The 24,153-nt window shown below is 47.4% G+C and overlaps 2 protein-coding genes across 3 annotated transcripts in view; both read right to left on the reverse strand.

Annotated features, from left to right (window-relative positions):
- Positions 1–275: 275 nt before the first annotated feature.
- Positions 276–24,153, reverse strand: part of LOC139580329 (leucine-rich repeat transmembrane protein FLRT3-like) — a 31,424-nt gene continuing 7,546 nt past the window's right edge. Inside the window, exons 2-3 of one of the 2 annotated variants that reach the window (XM_071408883.1) lie at positions 5,558–6,410; positions 276–3,829 (exon numbers count right to left, since the gene is read on the reverse strand). In XM_071408883.1, the coding sequence (XP_071264984.1) occupies positions 1,837–3,801 (1,965 nt within the window). In that variant the 5' untranslated portion in view covers positions 3,802–3,829; positions 5,558–6,410 and the 3' untranslated portion in view covers positions 276–1,836. The remainder of the gene's footprint in view (positions 3,830–5,557; positions 6,411–24,153) is intronic. The other variant, XM_071408884.1, reaches the window with a different exon arrangement.
- Positions 17,427–23,400, reverse strand: LOC139580269 (ice nucleation protein-like). Its single transcript, XM_071408819.1, has 5 exons — positions 23,383–23,400; positions 22,183–23,071; positions 20,743–21,648; positions 19,763–20,661; positions 17,427–18,389 (listed from the first exon to the last, which is right to left on the reverse strand). Exons 1-5 carry the CDS (start codon positions 23,398–23,400, stop codon positions 17,427–17,429), a joined length of 3,675 nt encoding a protein of 1,224 aa, XP_071264920.1.

Consider the following 24,153-nt stretch of genomic DNA (forward strand, 5'->3'; position numbering starts at 1 on the left):
GTCTAGGTCCAAAATGCTTCTTAACAGCTTCTACCCCCAAACCATAAGACTCCTGAACAGCTAATCAAATGGCTACCCGGACTATTTGCTGCTGCTACTCTCTGTTTATTATCTATGCATAGTCACTTTACCCCTACCTACATGTACATATTACTTCAATTACCTCAACTAAGCTGTGCCTCCACACATTTTTGTTATTCAAATTGAGAATGGGGCCCAAATTGTAATTTTGAAATGTCTTGTTAGTGTTTCAGGTAAGAGAGACCAGTCTTGAATATTTTTATCCACTTTTATTCAGCAATATTTTCTCATATTCAAGTGTGAATGACAAAAAAGTCAGTGATTTCTTAGAAAGCTAAATACAATAAGCATTTGGATCAAGGCACATACACGACTGGCCAAAGGGCATTCAATGCACTTTGGTTTTCAGTTCAGGGATGCTCGAAAGACAGGACAATTGTTTCAAGAATCCCTGAGCAACTTTGTAAAGAACAATTCACTTTGTAAAGAACAAATTCTACTTTATAAAGAACAATTAAACTTAGAAAATGTGGCAACATAGAAGTAGTCAATTTGGGGGGGGGGGGGACGAATCATAAACAAGGAAATCGGTGATGCTCAGTTTGTATTCAAAAGAAAGCCAATGTGTTGTGTCTTTATAGAACCTTATTTTCCCGGACCGGTTTATATCTAAGCTATGTTTGAGGGCAACGTTTGAATGACGTATGGTACAAGGTACTGGAGAATGTCATCCATTGTCGTCTAGCCTTTTTGTTGGCAACAAATAGATATAGTTGGTGATCGTTATGTCATCTCTATTGTCAGCCTGGCCACCCTGCATGGGTTAATCCCATCCTGGGTAATTGTCCTAAAGGTCTGTGTGCTTCATCTGCCCTGTGCTGTGGCCTGCCTGACACACATACACGCACGCACGCACCGCACGCACGCACCGCACGCACGCACGCACACACTCACACACACACACACACACACACACACACACACACACACACACACACACACACACACACACACACACACACACACACACACACACACACACACACACACACACACACACACACACACACACACACACGAGCTGTGCCCGCCTGGGCGTCTGTTCGATCGGCTCTCTCGGTGTTTCTGTGTTTTTTTTTTTTTACAGGAACTAAATGAACAGCAGAGAAGTAAAGCAGCTCCATATCTAGTCATGTTTCCAGAGATAGTCAGATACATGTAGGAGACTGACTGCTCTCTGCTTCCTCAGAGAACGAGTGCCTGCTGTCTCAGGTAATCAGCTGGGCCCTAGTTTTGATCATGTCATTTTTTATTTTTTTTTGCCTTTTTGGTTTTTACCGAACAGCCACAAAACGAGTGTAAAGAATGACCTGTGCTTTATTCTACAAGGTTCTCTAAAGTCTGATTGTTCAACACAGCAATGAAAACCCACTTTCACAGTTGACAAGTCTTTATATCTCAGTAGAACAGAGTTTTTTTTTTTTTATATAGTTGGTTGTAACCGTAAGCCAAAAAAGAAATACAGTACAAATTACTACCAACCCCTAAAATATAGAAATGCAGATTTAGTTACAACATACACTGACCTGCGGCTCAGTGATGGCCCTACTATCTGCAATGTGAACCACATTTCTTCTCCTCTTTGTCATAAAATGTCCTTAAATATAAATTATATGGGCAAAATGTACAGAAGAACATTGCTTCCCCACTCAGTCTTGTAGATCCAGTGTTTTATAACAAAGTCTTTTAGCCACTTTAGTTTCATGTCATCAACGAACGCACTCATTTATAACGAAATGTCCCGCGTTATCAATATCATGAATGGGAGTGGTCTGAATCGGGTATTCCGCTGTCTCTGTAGCTTCTGTTGCTAATAGTGGTCTCGCTTTGCGGGCTCTTGTACAGACTCAATCCGTTCGGAGGGAAAATGGTATGTATCACAAACTCCTCTTTGGACTCGGGCACGGGGTGTATGGGGATCATCTGGAAAGAGGCCTCTCGTATCTCCAAGATCGAAGTATCCTTTTTCGTCCCCGCCTCGGCGTAATCGTCCTTCCTCCGACGGCCCTTGTTGTAGGTGCAATTCCTGGAAAACAGTGAACTGTTCCTGTGCACGTACCAGCACACAAACGCCAGCATTATTATTGCCAACAGAGCCACGGCCCCTCCGATGATCGCGGCTAAAGGCAGACTGGAATTGTTGTAAGGCTCCTTTTCCTGCTCGCGGTTCAATGTGGTGGTGGGTTTGTAAGCCTTCAGAGAACTGGTCTCTGTCTCTATGCAAACTGGTGTCTCGTCCGTCAAGTAAATGTTACTGGTCTCCATGGGAACCATGCATATCCTGTACGAGGATTCCGGTTCTAGAGCTGTTAGGAGGTACTCCTTCTTCTCGCCCTGTACGATGGTCTCCGTGATGGAACCGAACGAAGGGTTGTGGCCCAGTTTTAACCAGCTGAGTCTCATGGCAGTCAAGGGTACAGAAACCCTCCAGGAGATGTGCACTGTCTCTGCACTGCTCGACTTCACGCTGATCCTGATGATCTTTCTTCCTGACGGCGTCGTAGTACTGCGGTAGTTCTTATTCCTGTCGGGCATTCTCACCACTGGTCTTTTGGTCACAAAGGAGGGCCATTGGGGTTGTGAGGGCAGTAAGGTGTTAGAGACGGTGCTGGTCTCGGTAGGGTCTCCCTGTCCCCTGCCCAAGTCAGATCCTCCACAGTCAAACAAGTCCATGGACAAATCCTTAATAGCCATGCCCTTGACCTTGTCCGGTCCCTGGCACATAAACCCTCGGACGTTGACTTTTGTCGGCAGCGACCTTAACCAGTCTCTCACCCACTTCATCCGGCAAGTACACTGCCACGGGTTGTTACGGAGCAGGAGCTGCGTGAGGTTGTCCAGGTCTTCGAACACTCCGTGAGGCAGACTGCTCAGGTTGTTGCCCGATAGATCCAACCGATACAGCTGCCTGAGGAAAGCGAAAGCACCGGCCGGTACCCGGTTTATGTGGTTGTCTTGGAGCTGCAGTTTCTCCAAACTGGTTCCTGGTAAGTTAGCCGGTGGCGACGTTAAGGTGTTTCTCACCAGGGAGAGCTCGGTGAGATTAATCAGGTTGATGAAGGCCATTTCGCCGATGCCGCGGTTGTTGAGCAGGTTCCCGTCCAGGACGAGTCTCTTTAGGTTGATCAGGTCCTGCAGGGATGCCTCTGATATTGACGAGATGCGGTTGTCGTCGAAGCGCAGCTCCTCGATGGTCTGCGGAAGGCCGGACGGGATGGTGCTCAGATGGTTCCTGGAGAGAAAGAGTAGTCTCAGGTGATTGCTGTCCCTGAACGCTCCTTCCTCGATGCTAACCGCAGAGACGGAGTTATCATCCAGGTGTAGCTCCTCAATCACCGGGATCTGACCCAGCGATGCATGCGTAATCATGCGGATATTATTCTCCTGTAGATGCAGCTCTTTCACCCCTATCGGCAGGTTTTGGGGGAACTCGTCCAGATTATTGCAGTACAGATAGATCTTCTCAACGTTGCTTAGCCTCTTCAGATCGGCGGGGATGCCGGCGCTCTTGATCCTGTTGTTTTGGAGGAAGAGAATAGTGGCATCCAGCGGAATGCCGGTAGGGATAGAGGTGAGGCCTCGGTCATTACAGTAGATGAAGGTCCCATCACACCGGCAGGCCGAGGGGCAGGAGGCTGAGGTCACCAGAGGGTTAGCCAGACCCAGAAGTAGTCCTACCCTGGTCAAGAAGAGCAGGAAGTTCTTGCATTGGGCGGCCATCTTGTTAAAAGGTTGTGGTGTCTCGTCCCTAGGAAGGAGACAGAAGGGTAATGTTAATGCACGAGGCTTTTACACGGAAGGCTTTTACAAGGAAGCCAAACCCCTTGGTTTCTATTAAATGCTGTTTGTTTGAATTGTCCTGCCTCAAGCCTGTTCTGCACTAATCTGCAATATTAGATATGGCATGTAGGCCTTATGCTGACTTAAATTGATATAAATTGTTACTTTTACAATTTGCCTATCATAGAAAATACATTTAAGCATCTAGCAAGACTTAAACTGCCTTGAGTGCAAAGGGATGTTTTCAGGGAACATATATAGTACATTTCCCTCAGACTTCAGAGACTTCATACATTTACAATGTATTTCCCTTTCCCTCATTTCCTGTTTGGAGAAAATCCTTCAACATGTGGGTTCGGCTACTGAATTGAATCCCTGTGCTTGGGCTTTTTGGCTTTAGCTTGTGAAACGTAATAGCTTGGCCTTAGTTGTTTTACATGTTTCTGTATCTTTCTGAAGGCTGCCTTTCATCACTGCTAGACTGTGTGTGTATGTGAACAAAGCCAGGCCTTGTGATGAACTGTTGTGAAATCCTCTCTCTCTCTCTCTCTCTCTCTCTCTCTCTCTCTCTCTCTCTCTCTCTCTCTCTCTCTCTCTTTCTTTATCTTCTCTCTATTTCTCTCTCTTGCTGTCTCTCTTACTTCTCTCTCTCTGTCTCCTCTCTTCCATCTCTCTCTATCTTTCTCTCTCTGTCTCCCTCCCTCTCTCTATCTTTCTCTGTCTCCCTCCCTCTCTGTCTCCCTCTTTCTGTCTCTGTCTCTCTCTCTCTCTCTCTCTCTTGCTCTCTCTCTCTCTCTCTCTCTCTCTCTCTCTCTCTCTCTCTCTCTCTCTCTCTCTCTCTCTCTCTCTCTCTCTCTCTCTCTCTCTCTCTCTCTCTCTCTCTCTAATGTGCAGACTCATTACCATATGTGGAACAGGGTGAACCGAACTGAGCTGCACTCAGTCAGTCATCCATTCACCAACCTACATGGCTGATCTGTTCTGTGCTTGGCTGTGACTGGTAGCCAGAGCTGTGACTGGTAGCCAGAGCTGTGACTGGTAGCCAGAGCTGTGACTGGTAGCCAGAGATGTGACTGGTAGCCAGAGATGTGACTGGTAGCCAGAGATGTGACTGGTAGCCAGAACTGTGACTGGTATCCAGGGCTGTGACTGGTAGCCAGAGCTGTGACTGGTAGCCAGAGATATGACTGGTAGCCAGTGCTGTGACTGGTAGCCAGAGCTGTGACTGGTAGCCAGAGCTGTGACTGGTAGCCAGAGCTGTGACTGGTAGCCAGAGATGTGACTGGTAGCCAGAGCTGTGACTGGTAGCCAGTGCTGTGACTGGTAGCCAGAGCTGTGACTGGTAGCCAGAGCTGTGACTGGTAGCCAGAGTAAAAGATGTCACGTACGATACCTCCATGTACAGAAACAAACAAACAACTATTAATACAGCAAGATGCAAACTGCTTGTCCATTGTCCTCCTTTAGTTTTTACTATGACCAGTGAAGTGTGATTTCTCTTTTCATTGGACCAGTAGCTAGCTTCTGATTTGACTTCAATTAAGTATTAATGTCCTGACCTCTCCTCACGTCTCATTAGAAAACACTCATGCACGCACGCACGCACACACACACAATTACACATATTATTAGAAACCTGGCTTTGGTCAGCGATGCGTAAAGAAGCCAGCATCCAATCATACTGCGGCTGCCGTACCTGATTTAAAAGAATCGATATCCAGCCACCGAAGGATCCTTTCCCAAATCAGCAGATCCAATCGAGATTTACGTTGAAATCTTCTCCTATTAAGTCCTTTTCAGAAAGGTTCAGTTTATTAGCGTAGTAAGAGAGAGAAGGTGTTTGGTTATACCCTTGGTTATATTGTGATCCCGGATCAGTGTGTTTGATTAGAAACTGATCCTTGTTTTTTTCTGAGCTGACCTTCCTCTTGTTTTGTCAGCTGCTCAAGCCATCAAAGGCTTTGCCATGGAAGATAAGCTGGTAGAAAACGCATCTCCACTCAAACTCAGACAAAGCTGCATGCTTTTCCTCTCAAAAGCAAGCCTGAGTTTTCTTTTTTTTGTTCTTTTTTTTTGTAGTAGTAGTAGTAGTAGTTGTAGAGTCTTTGTATCGTCTAACTTAGATCTCTTTGTGATACATAGAGGCCCCGTTCTCTTAGGAAAGATCCTCTCGAGAATAAAGGGGCTCACTACCTCCGGCAGTTACAGGCTCTCCTCAGGGTCTGTGGTCAAGCAGACCAGTCATGATGAAGAGAAGGTCCAAAAGGTGGACTGAGCCATGCCAACACCAATCCTGATAGTACAGGCTCACTCCAGGCCTGTATCACTTATGTACTCCAGCCCTACAGGAAACCCAGAATCACGTTCTCCCTCCGTGAGCCTGCGCCATACATTAATCCAAGGTACTTTGGTAACAGAGTGGTACGTCCCCCTCAGCTACTCCTCACGAGACCGACGGACGACGGGACAATGGACGGATTGTCGGTTGCAGCAGTTCCCTTACGGTCAGACCCCTGCTCGCCGGATCACGTTGTGGCCTCCTTTAATTCCTGTACCCACAAAGAGACAGAAATCGGCGTTATTTAAAATCCAATTAGCAGTCACTGTAACATCTGACTCATTCAGAGAGTGTCTGTAAGTATGAGGAGTGAAGGGAAATCACTTTCGGAGTGTGTCCCAAATGGCACCCTATTCCCTACATAGTGCACTACTTTTCACCAGGTCCCATAGGGCTCTATGTAGGGAATAAGGTGCCATTTGGGACATCTCCTTGGAGGTTAATGGATGTCATATGGCTTGCTGGCTGATGCAAATGTTATGCAAAGAGACACGCAGCATGGTGCCATTCAGTCTACCTCTGTCTGTTGATTTTCCCTCCCTTCTTCCTCTCTCATCAAACAATGCATCTTCAAAAAAAAGATACAGTGGGGAGAACAAGTATTTGATACACTGCCGATTTTGCAGGTTTTCCTACTTACAAAGCATGTAGAGGTCTGTAATTTTTATCATAGGTACACTTCAACTGTGAGAGACGGAATCTAAAACAAAAATCCAGAAAATCATATTGTATGATTTTTAAATAATTAATTTGCATTTTATTGCATGACATAAGTATTTGATCACCTACCAACCAGTAAGAATTCCGGCTCTCACAGACCTGTTAGTTTTTCTTTAAGAAGCCCTCCTGTTCTCCACTCATTACCTGTATTAACTGCACCTGTTTGAACTCGTTACCTGTATAAAAGACACCTGTCCACACACAATCAAACAGATTCCAACCTCTCCACAATGGCCAAGACCAGAGAGCTGTGTAAGGACATCAGGGATAAAATTGTAGACCTGCACAAGGCTGGGATGGGCTACAGGACAATAGGCAAGCAGCTTGGTGAGAAGGAAACAACTGTTGGCGCAATTATTAGAAAATGGAAGAAGTTCAAGATGACGGTCAATCACCCTCGGTCTGGGGCTCCATGCAAGATTTCACCTCGTGGGGCATCAATGATCATGAGGAAGGTGAGGGATCAGCCCAGAACTACACGGCAGGACCTGGTCAATGACCTGAAGAGAGCTGGGACCACAGTCTCAAAGAAAACCATTCGTAACACACTACGCCGTCATGGATTAAAATCCTGCAGCGCACGCAAGGTCCCCCTGCTTAAGCCAGTGCATGTCCAGGCCTGTCTGAAGTTTGCCAATGACCATCTGGATGATCCAGAGGAGGAATGGGAGAAGGTCATGTGGTCTGATGAGACAAAAATAGAGCTTTTTGGTCTAACTCCACTCGCCGTGTTTGGAGGAAGAAGAAGTATGAGTACAACCCCAAGAACACCATCCCAACCGTGAAGCATGGAGGTGGAAACATCATTCTTTGGGGATGCTTTTCTGCAAAGGGGACAGGACGACTGCACCGTATTGAGGGGAGGATGGATGGGGCCATGTATCGCGAGATCTTGGCCAACAACCTCCTTCCCTCAGTAAGAGCATTGAAGATGGGTCGTGGCTGGGTCTTCCAGCATGACAACGACACGAAGCACACAGCCATGGCAACTAAGGAGTGGCTCCGTAAGAAGCATCTCAAGGTCCTGGAGTGGCCTAGCCAGTCTCCAGACCTAAACCCAATAGAAAATCTTTGGAGGGAGCTGAAAGTCCGTATTGCCCAGCGACAGCCCCGAAACCTGAAGGATCTGGAGAAGATCTGTAGGGAGGAGTGGGCCAAAATCCCTGCTGCAGTGTGTGCAAACCTAGTCAAGAACTACAGGAAACGTATGATCTCTGTAATTGCAAACAAAGGTTTCTGTACCAAATATTAAGTTCTGCTTTTCTGATGTATCAAATACTTATGTCATGCAATAAAATGCAAATTAATTACTTAAAAATCATACAATGTGATTTTCTGGATTTTTGTTTTAGATTCCGTCTCTCATAGTTGAAGTGTACCTATGATAATAATTACAGACTCGTTACCTGTATAAAAGACACCTGTCCACACACAATCAAACAGATTCCAACCTCTCCACAATGGCCAAGACCAGAGAGCTGTGTAAGGACATCAGGGATAAAATTGTAGACCTGCACAAGGCTGGGATGGGCTACAGGACAATAGGCAAGCAGCTTGGTGAGAAGGAAACAACTGTTTCCTTCTCACCAAAACAACATGCTTTGTAAGTAGGAAAACCTGCAAAATCGGCAGTGTATCAAATACTTGTTCTCCCCACTGTATATGTATTTATGGAGGAAAACGCAATAGGGAAATTCAGAGTCAATGAAAGGCTGATTCAGAAATCTCTAACAAGGGAAAATGTTGTGAAGATGCTATTTATTCTATTTGTAATCTCTGTTTCGGCTACATTTAAAGGAATCTGATATCTGTGAGCACAGATTAGCAACATCACACACGCTCCGGGTCTACCGCTCCGGGTCTAACGCTCCGGGTCTACCGATCCGAGTCTACCGCTCCGGGTCTACCGCACCGGGTCTACCGCTCCGGGTCCAACGCTCCGGGTCTAATGCTCCGGGTCTACCGCACCGGGTCTACCGCTCCGGGTCTACCGCTCCGGGTCTAACGCTCCGGGTCTAACGCTCCGGGTCCAACACTCCGGGTCTACTTCTCCGGGTCTAACGCTCCGGGTCTACTGCTCTGCACGTGTTTTAATATAATGGGATTTGAGACTGAGACAGAGACCCTGATGCTTTATGGGAGTTGATACTGAGACAGAGACCCTGATGCTTTATGGGAGTTGATACGGAGACAGAGACCCTGATGCTTTATGGGAGTTGATACGGAGACAGAGACCCTGATGCTTTATGGGAGTTGAGACTGAGACCCTGATGCCTCATGGGAGTTGATGCTGAGACAGAGACCCTGATGCTTTATGGGAGTTGATACGGAGACAGAGACCCTGATGCTTTATGGGAGTTGAGACTGAGACCCTGATGCCTCATGGGAGTTGATGCTGAGACAGAGACCCTGATGCTTTATGGGAGTTGAGACAGAGACCCTGATGCTTTATGGGAGTTGATACTGAGACAGAGACCCTGATGCTTTATGGGAGTTGATACTGAGACAGAGACCCTGATGCCTTATGGGAGTTGATACTGAGACAGAGACCCTGATGCCTTATGGGAGTTGAGACAGAGACCCTGATGCTTTATGGGAGTTGATGCTGAGACAGAGACCCTGATGCTTTATGGGAGTTGATGCTGACACAGAGACCCTGATGCCTTATGGGAGTTGATACTGAGACAGAGACCCTGATGCCTTATGGGAGTTGATACTGAGACAGAGACCCTGATGCTTTATGGGAGTTGAGACAGAGACCCTGATGCTTTATGGGAGTTGATGCTGAGACAGAGACCCTGATGCTTTATGGGAGTTGATGCTGAGACAGAGACCCTGATGCTTTATGGGAGTTGAGACAGAGACCCTGATGCTTTATGGCAGTTGAGACAGAGACCCTGATGCTTTATGGGAGTTGATACTGAGACAGAGACCCTGATGCCTTATGGGAGTTGATACTGAGACAGAGACCCTGATGCCTTATGGGATTTGATACTGAGACAGAGACCCTGATGCCTTATGGGAGTTGATACTGAGACAGAGACCCTGATGCTTTATGGGAGTTGAGACAGAGACCCTGATGCTTTATGGGAGTTGATGCTGAGACAGAGACCCTGATGCTTTATGGGAGTTGATACTGAGACAGATACCCTGATGCTTTATGGGAGTTGATGCTGAGACAGAGACCCTGATGCTTTATGGGAGTTGATGCTGAGACAGAAACCCTGATGCTTTATGGGAGTTGAGACAGAGACCCTGATGCTTTATGGCAGTTGAGACAGAGACCCTGATGCTTTATGGGAGTTGATACTGAGACAGAGACCCTGATGCCTTATGGGAGTTGATACTGAGACAGAGACCCTGATGCCTTATGGGATTTGATACTGAGACAGAGACCCTGATGCCTTATGGGAGTTGATACTGAGACAGAGACCCTGATGCTTTATGGGAGTTGAGACAGAGACCCTGATGCTTTATGGGAGTTGATGCTGAGACAGAGACCCTGATGCTTTATGGGAGTTGATACTGAGACAGAGACCCTGATGCTTTATGGGAGTTGATACTGAGACAGAGACCCTGATGCTTTATGGGAGTTGATACTGAGACAGAGACCCTGATGCCTTATGGGAGTTGATACTGAGACAGAGACCCTGATGCCTTATGGGAGTTGAGACAGAGACCCTGATGCTTTATGGGAGTTGATGCTGAGACAGAAACCCTGATACTTTATGGGAGTTGATAATGAGACAGAGACCCTGATGCATTATGGGAGTTGATACTGAGACAGAGACCCTGATGCCTTATGGGAGTTGATACTGAGACAGAGACCCTGATGCCTTATGGGAGTTGATACTGAGACAGAGACCCTGATGCTTTATGGGAGTTGAGACAGAGACCCTGATGCTTTATGGGAGTTGATGCTGAGACAGAGACCCTGATGCTTTATGGGAGTTGATACTGAGACAGAGACCCTGATGCCTTATGGGAGTTGATACTGAGACAGAGACCCTGATGCTTTATGGGAGTTGATACTGAGACAGAGACCCTGATGCCTTATGGGAGTTGATACTGAGACAGAGACCCTGATGCCTTATGGGAGTTGATACTGAGACAGAGACCCTGATGCCTTATGGGAGTTGATACTGAGACAGAGACCCTGATGCTTTATGGGAGTTGAGACAGAGACCCTGATGCTTTATGGGAGTTGAGACAGAGACCATGATGCTTTATGGGAGTTGGTGCTGAGACAGAGACCCTGATGCATTATGGGAGTTGATGCTGAGACAGAGACCCTGATGCTTTATTAAGTGTCTCTGTATATCAGTGGGATGTATTTAGCTTGCCCAAATTAGCCTGCTTCTCTCTGATAGTGGGCATTGTTGGTAAAACCCAGATTAACCTACTTCTCTCTGATAGTGGGCATCGTTGGTAAAACCCAGATTAACCTGCTTCTCTCTGATAGTGGGCATCGTTGGTAAGACCCAGATTAACCTGCTTCTCTCTGATAGTGGGCATCGTTGGTAAGACCCAGATTAACCTGCTTCTCTCTGATAGTGGGCATCGTTGGTAAAACCCAAAATAACCACCCAGATGAACCGCTGTATTCACTGTGGATTTTTATGACAACCTTTTTTCTTCCTTCCAACAGTTTTGTGCAACCAGGACTATGTGTGTTGCCCTTTCCTCCCCCCAAAACCTAATATCCACCCCCCCCCACCCAACCACATCCGTCCACCTCAGCAATCTATCCACCCCCTTCCGCCCCTCTTTTCTATGGTGATGGTAGAAAAGAATGTCTTTGCATTTGAAAAGTGACAGTGATCTAGACCCCTGATACAAAGCAAGTGGGTGGGACCCCTCCTGTTCCATTCTGTTCTCTCCTGTTCTCTCCTGCCTTGCTCAGTTCACTAGTTCCCTTCCTGTTCCCTCCTGTTCTCTCATGTTCTCTCCTGTTCCTTCCTGTTCTCTCATGCTACTTCATGTTCTCCTCTGTTCCCTCATGTTCTCTCCAGTTCCTTCCTGTTCTCTCCTGTTCTCTCCTGCCTTGCTCAGTTCACTAGTTCCCTTCCTGTTCCTTTCTGTTCCCTCCTGTTCCTTTCTGTTCTCTCCAGTTCCTTCCTGTTCTCCTCTGTTCTCCTCTGTTCTCTCCTGTTCTCTCATGTTACTTCATGTTCTCTCCTGTTCTCTGCTGTTCTCTCCTGTTCTCTCCTGTTCCTTCCTGTCCCCTCCTGTTCTCCTCTGTTTTCTCCTGTTCTCTCCTGCCTTGCTCAGTTCACTAGTTCCCCTCCTGTTCCTTTCTGTTCCCTCCTGTTCCTTCCTGTTCCCTCCTGTTCCTTCCTGTTCCTTCCTGTTCCCTCCTGTTCCTTCCTGTTCCTTCCTGTTCCTTCCTGTTCCCTCCTGTTCCTTCCTGTTCCCTCCTGTTCCTTCCTGTTCCCTCCTGTTCCTTCCTGTTCCTTCCTGTTCCCTCCTGTTCCTTCCTGTTCCCTCCTGTTCCTTCCTGTTCCCTCCTGTTCCTTCCTGTTCCCTCCTGTTCCTTCCTGTTCCTTCCTGTTCCCTCCTGTTCCCTCCTGTTCCTTCCTGTTCCCTCCTGTTCCTTCCTGTTCCCTCCTCTTCCTTCCTGTTCCCTCCTGTTCCTTCCTGTTATTTCTGTTCCTTCCTGTTCTCCTCTGTTCTCTCCTGTTCCTTCCTGTTCCCTACTGTTCCTCCCGTTCCCTCCCTTTCTCTCCTGTTCCTTCCTGCTCTCTCTCTGCTCTCTCTCCGCTCTCCGTTCTCTCTACTCTCTCTACTCTCTCTGCTCTCTCTACTCTCTCTGCTCTCTCTACTCTCTCTATTCTCTCTACTCTCTCTATTCTCTCTACTCTCTCTGCTCTCTCTGCTCTCTCTATTCTCTCTATTCTCTCTGCTCTCTCTGCTCTCTCTGCTCTCTCTACTCTCTCTGCTCTCTCTACTCTCTCTATTCTCTCTACTCTCTCTGCTCTCTCTGCTCTCTCTATTCTCTCTATTCTCTCTGCTCTCTCTGCTCTCTCTGCTCTCTCTATTCTCTCTATTCTCTCTGCTCTCTCTGCTCTCTCTATTCTCTCTATTCTCTCTGTTCTCTCTGCTCTCTCTGCGCTGTTCTCATAAAAGAGAAGGGGTCCTTCCTAGACAGAATATTTGACCACGCAACTGAGCTAGCAACACGCCACTGAGCTATGACCCCAAGGCGGCTCCTGAACTAAAAGGCCCTCCTCTCTTCACGGTGATCAGAGAGCTAATTTGAAATGCTCATGAATACAACAACTGGAGTAGCACGCCCACACACACATACACAAACACAGTCCCACACACACACATTCCCACACACACACACAAACACAGTCCCACACACACACACAAACACAGTCCCACACACACACGCACACACAAACACATTCCCACACACACACACAAACACATTACCACACACACACACACAACCCCCCCCTCCCCCCACACATATATGCACACACACACACACACACACCATTCCCACACACACACACACACACACACACACACAAACACATTCCCACACACACACACATACATACACTACTACACACATACTACTATGAATGCATCTTCTATTAAACCCCTGGAGGTAAAAATAGATATTCCCCTGCCAAGCTTAATGTTATGTTTCCCCTGACAACACAATGGCATTGTGTCTTTACGTGTAACTCTGTCTCTGCTCTGCTATAGAGTGTGTGTGTGTGTGTGTGTGTGTGTGTGTGTGTGTGTGTGTGTGTGTGTGTGTGTGTGTGTGTGTGCGTGCGTGCGTGCGTGCGTGCGTGCGTGCGTGCGTGCGTGCGTGCGTGCGTGCGTGCGTGCGTGCGTGTGTGTGTGTGTGTGTTAGTCTAGTTTCCATGCTAGTGTGCTTCAGTAGAACACGGAAGAGGTAAGTGGGGAACAAGAGAGTGGGCTATTTAACAGTTGTAGCTCCTGACAAGGAGAAGATTAGGGAATTGAGATGCTTGTAACTCGATTACAGCTCCAGTCCTGAGACGCTGCTGTCTGATGACCTCACACTCACCACTCTCTATTTCATTCTGTTCTGCTGCATCTAAAAACAGTAAGAGATTAGGCCCTAAGCTATGACAGATAATTCATTAGTTCTAGATGAGTCTGGAGGGAGACACTAAACAGCAGATGTGATCTCTGATAAGTTTAGGGACAGAAAAACATTTGACAAAAAACCTGAAAAGAAAAGAGATCAAAAATAGGTAGCCTAGCGGATAAGAGTCAAGCGGTTAAGAGCCTAGCGGATAAGAGCCTAGCGGTTAAGAGCCTAGCGGTTAAGAACCTAGTGGTTAAGGACCTAGTGGTTAAGAGCCTAGTGGTTAAGGACCTAGTGGTTAAGAACCTAATGTATAGAAGCCTAGCGGTTAAGAGACTAGCGGTTAAGAGCCTAGCGGATAAGAACCTAGTGGTTAAGGACCTAGTGGTTAAGAACCTAATGGATAGAAGCCTAGCGGTTAAGAGACTAGCGGTTAAGAGCCTAGCGGATAAGAACCTAGCGGTTAAGAGCCTAGCGGTTAAGAACCTAGTGGTTAAGAGCCTAGCGGTTAAGAACCTAATGGATAGAAGCCTAGCGGTTAAGAACCTGGCGGTTAAGAGCCTAGTGGTTAAGAGCCTAGCGGTTAAGAGCCTAGCGGTTAAGAGCCTAGCGGTTAAGAGCCTAGCGGTTAAGAGACTAGCGGTTAAGAACCTAGTGGTTAAGAGCCTAGCGGTTAAGAACCTAGTGGTTAAGGACCTAGTGGTTAAGAACCTAGCGGTTAAGAACCTGGCGGTTAAGAACCTAGCGGTTAAGAACCTGGCGGTTAAGAGTCTAGCGGTTAAGAGTCTAGCGGTTAAGAACCTAGCGGTTAAGAACCTAGTGGATAGAAGCCTAGCGGTTAAGAACCTGGTGGTTAAGAGCCTAGCGGTTAAGAGCCTGGTGGTTAAGAGCCTAGCGGTTAAAAGCCTAGCGGTTAAGAACCTAGCGGTTAAGAGCCTAGTGGTTAAGAGCCTAGCGGTTAAGAGCCTAGCGGTTAAGAGCCTAGCGGTTAAGAGCCTAGCGGTTAAGAGACTAGCGGTTAAGAGCCTAGCGGATAAGAACTTAGCGGTTAAGAGTCTAGCGGTTAAGAACCTAGCGGTTAAGGACCTAGTGGTTAAGAACCTAATGGATAGAAGCCTAGCGGTTAAGAAACTAGCGGTTAAGAGCCTAGCTGTTAAGAGCCTGGTAGTTAAGAGCCTAGCGGTTAAGAACCTAGCGGATAAGAACCTAGCGGTTAAGAGTCTAGCGGTTAAGAACCTAGCGGTTAAGAACCTGGCGGTTAAGAGTCTAGCGGTTAAGAACCTAGCGGTTAAGAACCTGGCGGTTAAGAGTCTAGCGGTTAAGAGTCTAGCGGTTAAGAACCTAGCGGTTAAGAACCTAGTGGATAGAAGCCTAGCGGTTAAGAACCTGGTGGTTAAGAGCCTAGCGGTTAAGAACCTAATGGATAGAAGCCTAGCGGTTAAGAACCTAATGGATAGAAGCCTAGCGGTTAAGAGTCTAGCGGTTAAGAACCCAGCGGTTAAGAACCTGGCGGTTAAGAGTCTAGCGGTTAAGAGTCTAGCGGTTAAGAACCTAGCGGTTAAGAACCTAGTGGATAGAAGCCTAGCGGTTAAGAACCTGGTGGTTAAGAACCTAGTGGATAGAAGCCTAGCGGTTAAGAACCTGGTGGTTAAGAGCCTAGCGGTTAAGAACCTAGCGGTTAAGAGGGGATATCCTTCACGCTTAGTGTTCCCTAGTAGGGGCTATCCTTCACGCTTAGTGTTCCCGAGTAGGGGATATCCTTCACGCTTAGTGTTCCCTAGTAGGGAATATCCTTCACGCTTAGTGTTCCCGAGTAGGGGATATCCTTTATAGTTAGCAGAGTTGTAAACTGGAGTCACATTTCACTTGGCTAGTGAAACGCATACTCGGCACTCTGATTGGACCAGCAAACTGTCAATCCAAAACAGGTCAGGTGGTGAGCTAGGGAACAGATTTCTGATTTGCTGTACAGCTATAGGATCGGGTGCAGTTCAAACTTTAAATTATAGGATGAGAGGATTGACATAATTGGGGCGGCAGGGTAATCTAGTGGTTAGAGTGGAGGGGCGGCAGGGTAGCCTAGTGGTTAGAGCGGAGGGGCGGCAGGGTAATCTAGTGGTTAGAGTGGAGGGGTGGCAGGGTAGCCTAATGTTCCATGTGTGAATGGTGTTGAAATATCATGAAAAATCATTACGTCTGATTGATACGAACGTACCAATGTAACAATGGATGTGGACATCACCTTTTACATTGCACAACCAGTTTATTGGTTGTAATTGCTACTTGGGTAATTGTATGGTCCTGGGTGGCCAAGTTATTATATGATATAGGCCAACCTGTTTGAGCTCCTGTTAGACAGATTACATTTGGTTTCTCAAGGGGAGTCTGTACAGTCTGGCCCTCTACCTGTGTCCGTTCAGATATACGACAGGTTAAGTCTGATACAGAGGCTACTTCTCTTGGGCTAATGACCTTGTATATTTGGTCGACCTACCTGTATATGATGTGGTGCTTTCACCATTGGATCACCAAGGCCTGTAAATAAACCTACACTCTGAGCACGGCAACCTGCCTTGTCTTCTGCTGGTTTCATGTCCTTGCCACTGCTACATGGTCCCTATTTTACAGTCACGTAGGATAATCAAAATTTGTTGTAGACCAAATAATGAAAAGGGTTGTCTGGTAGCATCAAGAAATAGACAAAGATTTGTAGTTGAACATGTATAGATTTAGTTTTTTACTTGACTTGACTTGACTTGAAAACTTGTGACTCAACTTGACTTGCTGTTAGAATCCACGACTTAGACTAGACCGGAGTCTTGACCAAATCTACTTGGGACTCGACTTGAGACTCGAACATTGTGACTTGAGTAATAGTGACTTGGTCCCACCTCTGACCGTTAGTGTCCCCCAGTAGGGGACCTATCCTTCACGGTGCAGACAGCTTGAATCTCTCGTCTGGTTGGCTGCTTTTCAACATGTTCACCCGGTTTCTCAACGAGTGGCCGAACTCTATTGTTCATTACAAGGCAAACATGTGGGATATGTCCACAGGTTTGGATTAGGAGTTTAAATGTTTTAGTCAATTGTTTTAATAGTGTTTTTTGGGGTGTTGAATTTCTCTCCCTGTCATACTAAGAAGCTCCTCCTGCAGACGGCAAGAGATTTTTCGAAACCCGACGAAACCGACTTCTGCTCCAATAAGTCTGGACTAGCAGTGTTAAATTGAGCATCCTGGTATGATTGTGTGTTGACACACACACACACAATCACACACACACACACACACACACACACACACACACACACACACACACACACACACACACACACACACACACACACACACACACACACACACACACACACACACACACACACTGTTACCTCCAGCTAGTTACCTATAGGAGGAGGGACAGAGAGTGTGAGGGACTAACACAGGCCACAGGACAAGAATTGCTTATAGCCACAGGACAAGGATAGCTTATAGCCACAGGACAGGGATAGCTTATAGTCACAGGACAAGGATAGCTTATAGCCACAGGACAGTGATAGCTTATAGCCACAGGACAGGGATAGCTTATAGCCACAGGACAGGGATAGCTTATAGCCACAGGACAGTGATAGCTTATAGCCACAGGACAGGGATAGCTTATAGCCACAGGACAGTGATAGCTTATAGCCACTGGACAAGGATAGCTTATAGCCACAGGACAGCGATAGCTTATAGCCACAGGACAGTGATAGCTTATAGCCACAGGACAAGGATAGCTTATAGCCACAGGACAGCGATAGCTTATAGCCACAGGACAGGGATAGCTTATAGCCACAGGACAGCGATAGCTTATAGCCACAGGACAGCGATAGCTTATAGCCACAGGACAGCAATAGCTTATAGCCACAGGACAGCGATAGCTTATAGGCACAGGACAGCGATAGCTTATAGCCACAGGACAGCGATAGCTTATAGCCACAGGACAGCGATAGCTTATAGCCACAGGACAGGGATAGCTTATAGCCACAGGACAGGGATAGCTTATAGCCACAGGACAGGGATAGCTTATAGCCACAGGACAGGGATAGCTTATAGCCACAGGACAGGGATAGCTTATAGCCACAGGACAGTGATAGCTTATAGCCACAGGACAGGGATAGCTTATAGCCACAGGACAGTGATAGCTTATAGCCACAGGACAGTGATAGCTTATAGCCACAGGACAGTGATAGCTTATAGCCACAGGACAGCGATAGCTTATAGCCACAGGACAGCGATAGCTTATAGCCACAGGACAGGGATAGCTTATAGCCACAGGACAGCGATAGGTTATAGCCACAGGACACAGATAGCTTATAGCCACAGGACAGGGATAGCTTATAGCCACAGGACAGCGATAGCTTATAGCCACAGGACACGGATAGCTTATAGCCACAGCTAGAGTGATCAACATGCCTAAGAGTACTTTAACTCTTGGATTAACAAGGCCTGCATCCCAAATAGTATCATATTCCCTATTTAGTGCACTGCAGCCCTATGGGTGCTGTTCAAAAGTGGTGCACTATATAGGGAATCTAGTGCCATTTGAGACGCACAAAAGTGCCTTAAAGAAAAAAATATCAGAAACAATTTCACAGCAACTACATACATAGCATACTATGGTAATACTTCATGGTGGTCTTCAACTAGTCAGCTTACAACTGATGCTGAGTCTTCCATTTTACATCCAGGAAGATAGCTATCTATTTTACATCTAGGAAGATATCTATCTATTTTACATCTAGGAAGATATCCATCTATTTTACATCTAGGAAGATATCCATCTATTTTACATCTAGGAAGATATCTATCTATTTTACATCTAGGAAGATATCCATCTATTTTACATCTAGGAAGATATCTATATATTTTACATCTAGGAAGATATCTATCTATTTTACATCTAGGAAGATATCTATCTATTTTACATCTAGGAAGATATCTATCTATTTTACATCTAGGAAGATATCTATCTATTTTACATCTTGGAAGATATCTATCTATTCTACATCTAGGAAGATATCTATCTATTTTACATCTAGGAAGATATCTATCTATTTAACATCTAGGAAGATATCTATCTATTCTACATCTAGGAAGATATCTATCTATTTTACATCTAGGAAGATATCTATCTATTCTACATCTAGGAAGATATCTATCTATTTTACATCTAGGAAGATATCTATCTATTTTACATCTAGGAATATATCTATCTATTTAACATCTAGGAAGATATCTATCTATTTAACATCTAGGAAGATATCTATCTATTATACATCTAGGAAGATATCTATCTATTTTACATCTAGGAAGATATCTATCTATTATATATTTAGAAAGATATCTATCTATTTTAGGCCAAAAAAACAACAACTATAATATAATTTAGAATTAGAATTCCCAGTATCATTTCTTTAAGAATGTAGACTGTTTTTGATTTTGTTTCCTTTCTTCTTCTGGCTTTGATTTCAGAAGAACAGATTTTTTATTCTTTAGGATAAATAATAGATTGTTACTTTACCCCCGGGCACCTTCACCAACTGTCTAGATTTGTCACTATTCTAAGTTGTTGAGAGAGAAAGAGAGAGAGAGAGAGAGAGAGAGAGAGAGAGAGAGAGAGAGAGAGAGAGAGAGAGAGAGAGAGAGAGAGAGAGAGAGAGAGAGAGAGAGAGAGAGAGAGAGAGAGAGAGAGAGAGAGTAAGAAGGTTTGCATAGGTTCTACTGAGTCTACTGGGACCCCTTGGGTCTTACCCAGGTCTACTGGGACCCCTTGGGTCTTACCCAGGTCTACCGGGACCCCTTGGGTCTTACCCAGGTCTACTGGGACCCCTTGGGTCTTACCCGGGTCTACTGGGACCCCTTGGGTCTTACCCGGGTCTACTGGGACCCCTTGGGTCTTACCCGGGTCTACTGGGACCCCTTGGGTCTTACCCAGGTCTACTGGGACCCCTTGGGTCTTACCCAGGTCTAATGGGACCCCTTGGGTCTTACCCAGGTCTACTGGGACCCCTTGGGTCTTACCCAGGTCTACTGGGACCCATTGGGTCTTACCCAGGTCTACTGGGACCCCTTGGGTCTTACCCAGGTCTACTGGAACCCCTTGGGTCTTACCCAGGTCTACTGGGACCCCTTGGGTCTTACCCAGGTCTACTGGGACCCCTTGGGTCTTACCCGGGTCTACTGGGACCCCTTGGGTCTTACCCAGGTCTACTGGGACCCCTTGGGTCTTACCCAGGTCTACTGGGACCCCTTGGGTCTTACCCGGGTCTACTGGGATCCCTTGGGTCTTACCCAGGTCTACTGGGACCCCTTGGGTCTTACCCGGGTCTACTGGGACCCCTTGGGTCTTACCCAGGTCTACTGGGACTCCCTGGGTCTTACCCAGGTCTACTGGGACTCCCTGGGTCTTACCTAGGCCTAATGACACATACTGGGTCTTACCCAGGCCTACTGAGACATGCTGGGTCTTACCCAGGTCTACTGGGACCCCCTGGGTCTTACCTAGGCCTAATGACACATACTGGGTCTTACCCAGGCCTACTGAGACATACTGGGTCTTACCCAGGCCTACTGAGACATACTGGGTCTTACCCAGGCCTACTGAGACATACTGGGTCTTACCCAGGTCTACTGAGACATACGGGGTCTTACCCAGGTCTACTGAGACATACTGGGTCTAACCCAGGCCTACTGAGACATACTGGGTCTTACCCAGGTCTACTGAGACATACTGGGTCTTACCCAGGCTTACTGAGACATACTGGGTCTTACCCAGGTCTACTGTGACCCCTTGGGTCTTACCCAGGTCTACTGGGACCCCTTGGGTCTTACCCAGGTCTACTGGGATCCCTTGGGTCTTACCCGGGTCTACTGGGACCCCTTGGGTCTTACCCAGGTCTACTGAGACCCCTTGGGTCTTACCCAGGTCTACTGGGACTCCCTGGGTCTTACCTAGGCCTAATGACACATACTGGGTCTTACCCAGGCCTACTGAGACATGCTGGGTCTTACCCAGGTCTACTGGGACCCCCTGGGTCTTACCTAGGCCTAATGACACATACTGGGTCTTACCCAGGCCTACTGAGACATACTGGGTCTTACCCAGGCCTACTGAGACATACTGGGTCTTACCCAGGCTTACTGAGACATACTGGGTCTTACCCAGGTCTACTGAGACATACTGGGTCTTACCCAGGTCTACTGAGACATACTGGGTCTTACCCAGGCCTACTGAGACATACTGGGTCTTACCCAGGTCTACTGGGACCCCTTGGGTCTTACCCAGGTCTACTGGGACCCCTTGGGTCTTACCCAGGTCTACTGGGATCCCTTGGGTCTTACCCGGGTCTACTGGGACCCCTTGGGTCTTACCCAGGTCTACTGGGACCCCTTGGGTCTTACCCAGGTCTACTGGGACTCCCTGGGTCTTACCTAGGCCTAATGACACATACTGGGTCTTACCCAGGCCTACTGAGACATGCTGGGTCTTACCCAGGTCTACTGGGACCCCCTGGGTCTTACCTAGGCCTAATGACACATAATGGGTCTTACCCAGGTCTTCTGAGACATACTGGGTCTTACCCAGGCCTACTGAGACATACTGGGTCTTACCCAGGCCTACTGAGACATACTGGGTCTTACACAGGTCTACTGAGACATACTGGGTCTTACCCAGGTCTACTGAGACATACTGGGTCTAACCCAGGTCTCCTGAGATATACTGTGTCTAACCCAGGTCTACTGAGACATACTGGGTCTAACCCAGGCCTCCTGAGATATACTGGGTCTAACCCAGGTCTACTGAGACATACTGGGTCTTACCCAGGTCTACTGAGACATACTGGGTCTAACCCAGGTCTACTGAGATATACTGGGTCTAGCCCAGGTCTACTGAGACATACTGGGTCTAACCCAGGTCTACTGAGATATACTGGGTCTAACCCAGGTCTCCTGAGACATACTGGGTCTAACCCAGGTCTCCTGAGACATACTGGGTCTAACCCAGGTCTCCTGAGACATACTGGGTCTTACCCAGGTCTACTGAGACATACTGGGTCTAACCCAGGTCTACTGAGACATACTGGGTCTTACCCAGGTCTCCTGAGACATACTGGGTCTAACCCAGGTCTACTGAGACATACTGGTTCTTACCCAGGTCTACTGTGACCCCTTGGGTCTTACCCAGGTCTACTGGGACCCCTTGGGTCTTACCCAGGTCTACTGGGATCCCTTGGGTCTTACCCGGGTCTACTGGGACCCCTTGGGTCTTACCCAGGTCTACTGAGACCCCTTGGGTCTTACCCAGGTCTACTGGGACTCCCTGGGTCTTACCTAGGCCTAATGACACATACTGGGTCTTACCCAGGCCTACTGAGACATGCTGGGTCTTACCCAGGTCTACTGGGACCCCCTGGGTCTTACCTAGGCCTAATGACACATACTGGGTCTTACCCAGGCCTACTGAGACATACTGGGTCTTACCCAGGCCTACTGAGACATACTGGGTCTTACCCAGGCCTACTGAGACATACTGGGTCTTACCCAGGTCTACTGAGACATACTGGGTCTTACCCAGGCCTACTGAGACATACTGGGTCTTACCCAGGTCTACTGGGACCCCTTGGGTCTTACCCAGGTCTACTGGGACCCCTTGGGTCTTACCCAGGTCTACTGGGATCCCTTGGGTCTTACCCGGGTCTACTGGGACCCCTTGGGTCTTACCCAGGTCTACTGGGACCCCTTGGGTCTTACCCAGGTCTACTGGGACTCCCTGGGTCTTACCTAGGCCTAATGACACATACTGGGTCTTACCCAGGCCTACTGAGACATGCTGGGTCTTACCCAGGTCTACTGGGACCCCCTGGGTCTTACCTAGGCCTAATGACACATACTGGGTCTTACCCAGGCCTACTGAGACATACTGGGTCTTACCCAGGCCTACTGAGACATACTGGGTCTTACCCAGGCCTACTGAGACATACTGGGTCTTACCCAGGTCTACTGAGACATACTGGGTCTTACCCAGGTCTACTGAGACATACTGGGTCTAACCCAGGTCTCCTGAGATATACTGTGTCTAACCCAGGTCTACTGAGACATACTGGGTCTAACCCAGGCCTCCTGAGATATACTGGGTCTAACCCAGGTCTACTGAGACATACTGGGTCTTACCCAGGTCTACTGAGACATACTGGGTCTAACCCAGGTCTACTGAGATATACTGGGTCTAGCCCAGGTCTACTGAGACATACTGGGTCTAACCCAGGTCTACTGAGATATACTGGGTCTAACCCAGGTCTCCTGAGACATACTGGGTCTAACCCAGGTCTCCTGAGACATACTGGGTCTTACCCAGGTCCCCTGAGACATACTGGGTCTAACCCAGGTCTACTGAGACATACTGGTTCTTACCCAGGTCTACTGGGACATACTGGGTCTAACCCGGGTCTCCTGAGACATACTGGGTCTAACCCAGGTCTACTGAGACATACTGGGTCTAACCCAGGTCTACTGAGACATACTGGGTCTAACCCAGGTCTCCTGAGACATACTGGGTCTAACCCAGGTCTACTGAGACATACTGGTTCTTACCCAGGTCTACTGGGACATACTGGGTCTAACCCGGGTCTCCTGAGACATACTGGGTCTAACCCAGGTCTACTGAGACATACTGGGTCTAACCCAGGTCTCCTGAGACATACTGGGTCTTACCCAGGTCTACTGAGACATACCGTATCTAACCCAGGTCTACTGAGACATACTGGTTCTTACCCAGGTCTAGTGAGACATACTGGGTCTAACCCAGGTCTCCTGAGACATACTGGGTGTAACCCAGGTCTACTGAGACATACTGGGTCTAACCAAGACACGAAAGAACATTCATGAATGCATCTGAATTCACAGGGAGGGACAGGGACACTGGCAGGTTGCATTTCAGAGAGAGAATATATCATAGTTTAGTTTTGGTGTGTAGCCTCTCTACTGTTGGCTAGGACGAACAGATGACTGTTGCCGGCACAAGCGAGAGAGAGAGAGAGAGAGAGAGAGAGAGAGAGAGAGAGAGAGAGAGAGAGAGAGAGAGAGAGAGAGAGAGAGAGAGAGAGAGAGAGAGAGAGAGAGAGA

Source organism: Salvelinus alpinus, chromosome 7 (genome assembly GCF_045679555.1).
Source record: "Salvelinus alpinus chromosome 7, SLU_Salpinus.1, whole genome shotgun sequence".
NCBI lineage: Eukaryota > Metazoa > Chordata > Actinopteri > Salmoniformes > Salmonidae > Salvelinus > Salvelinus alpinus.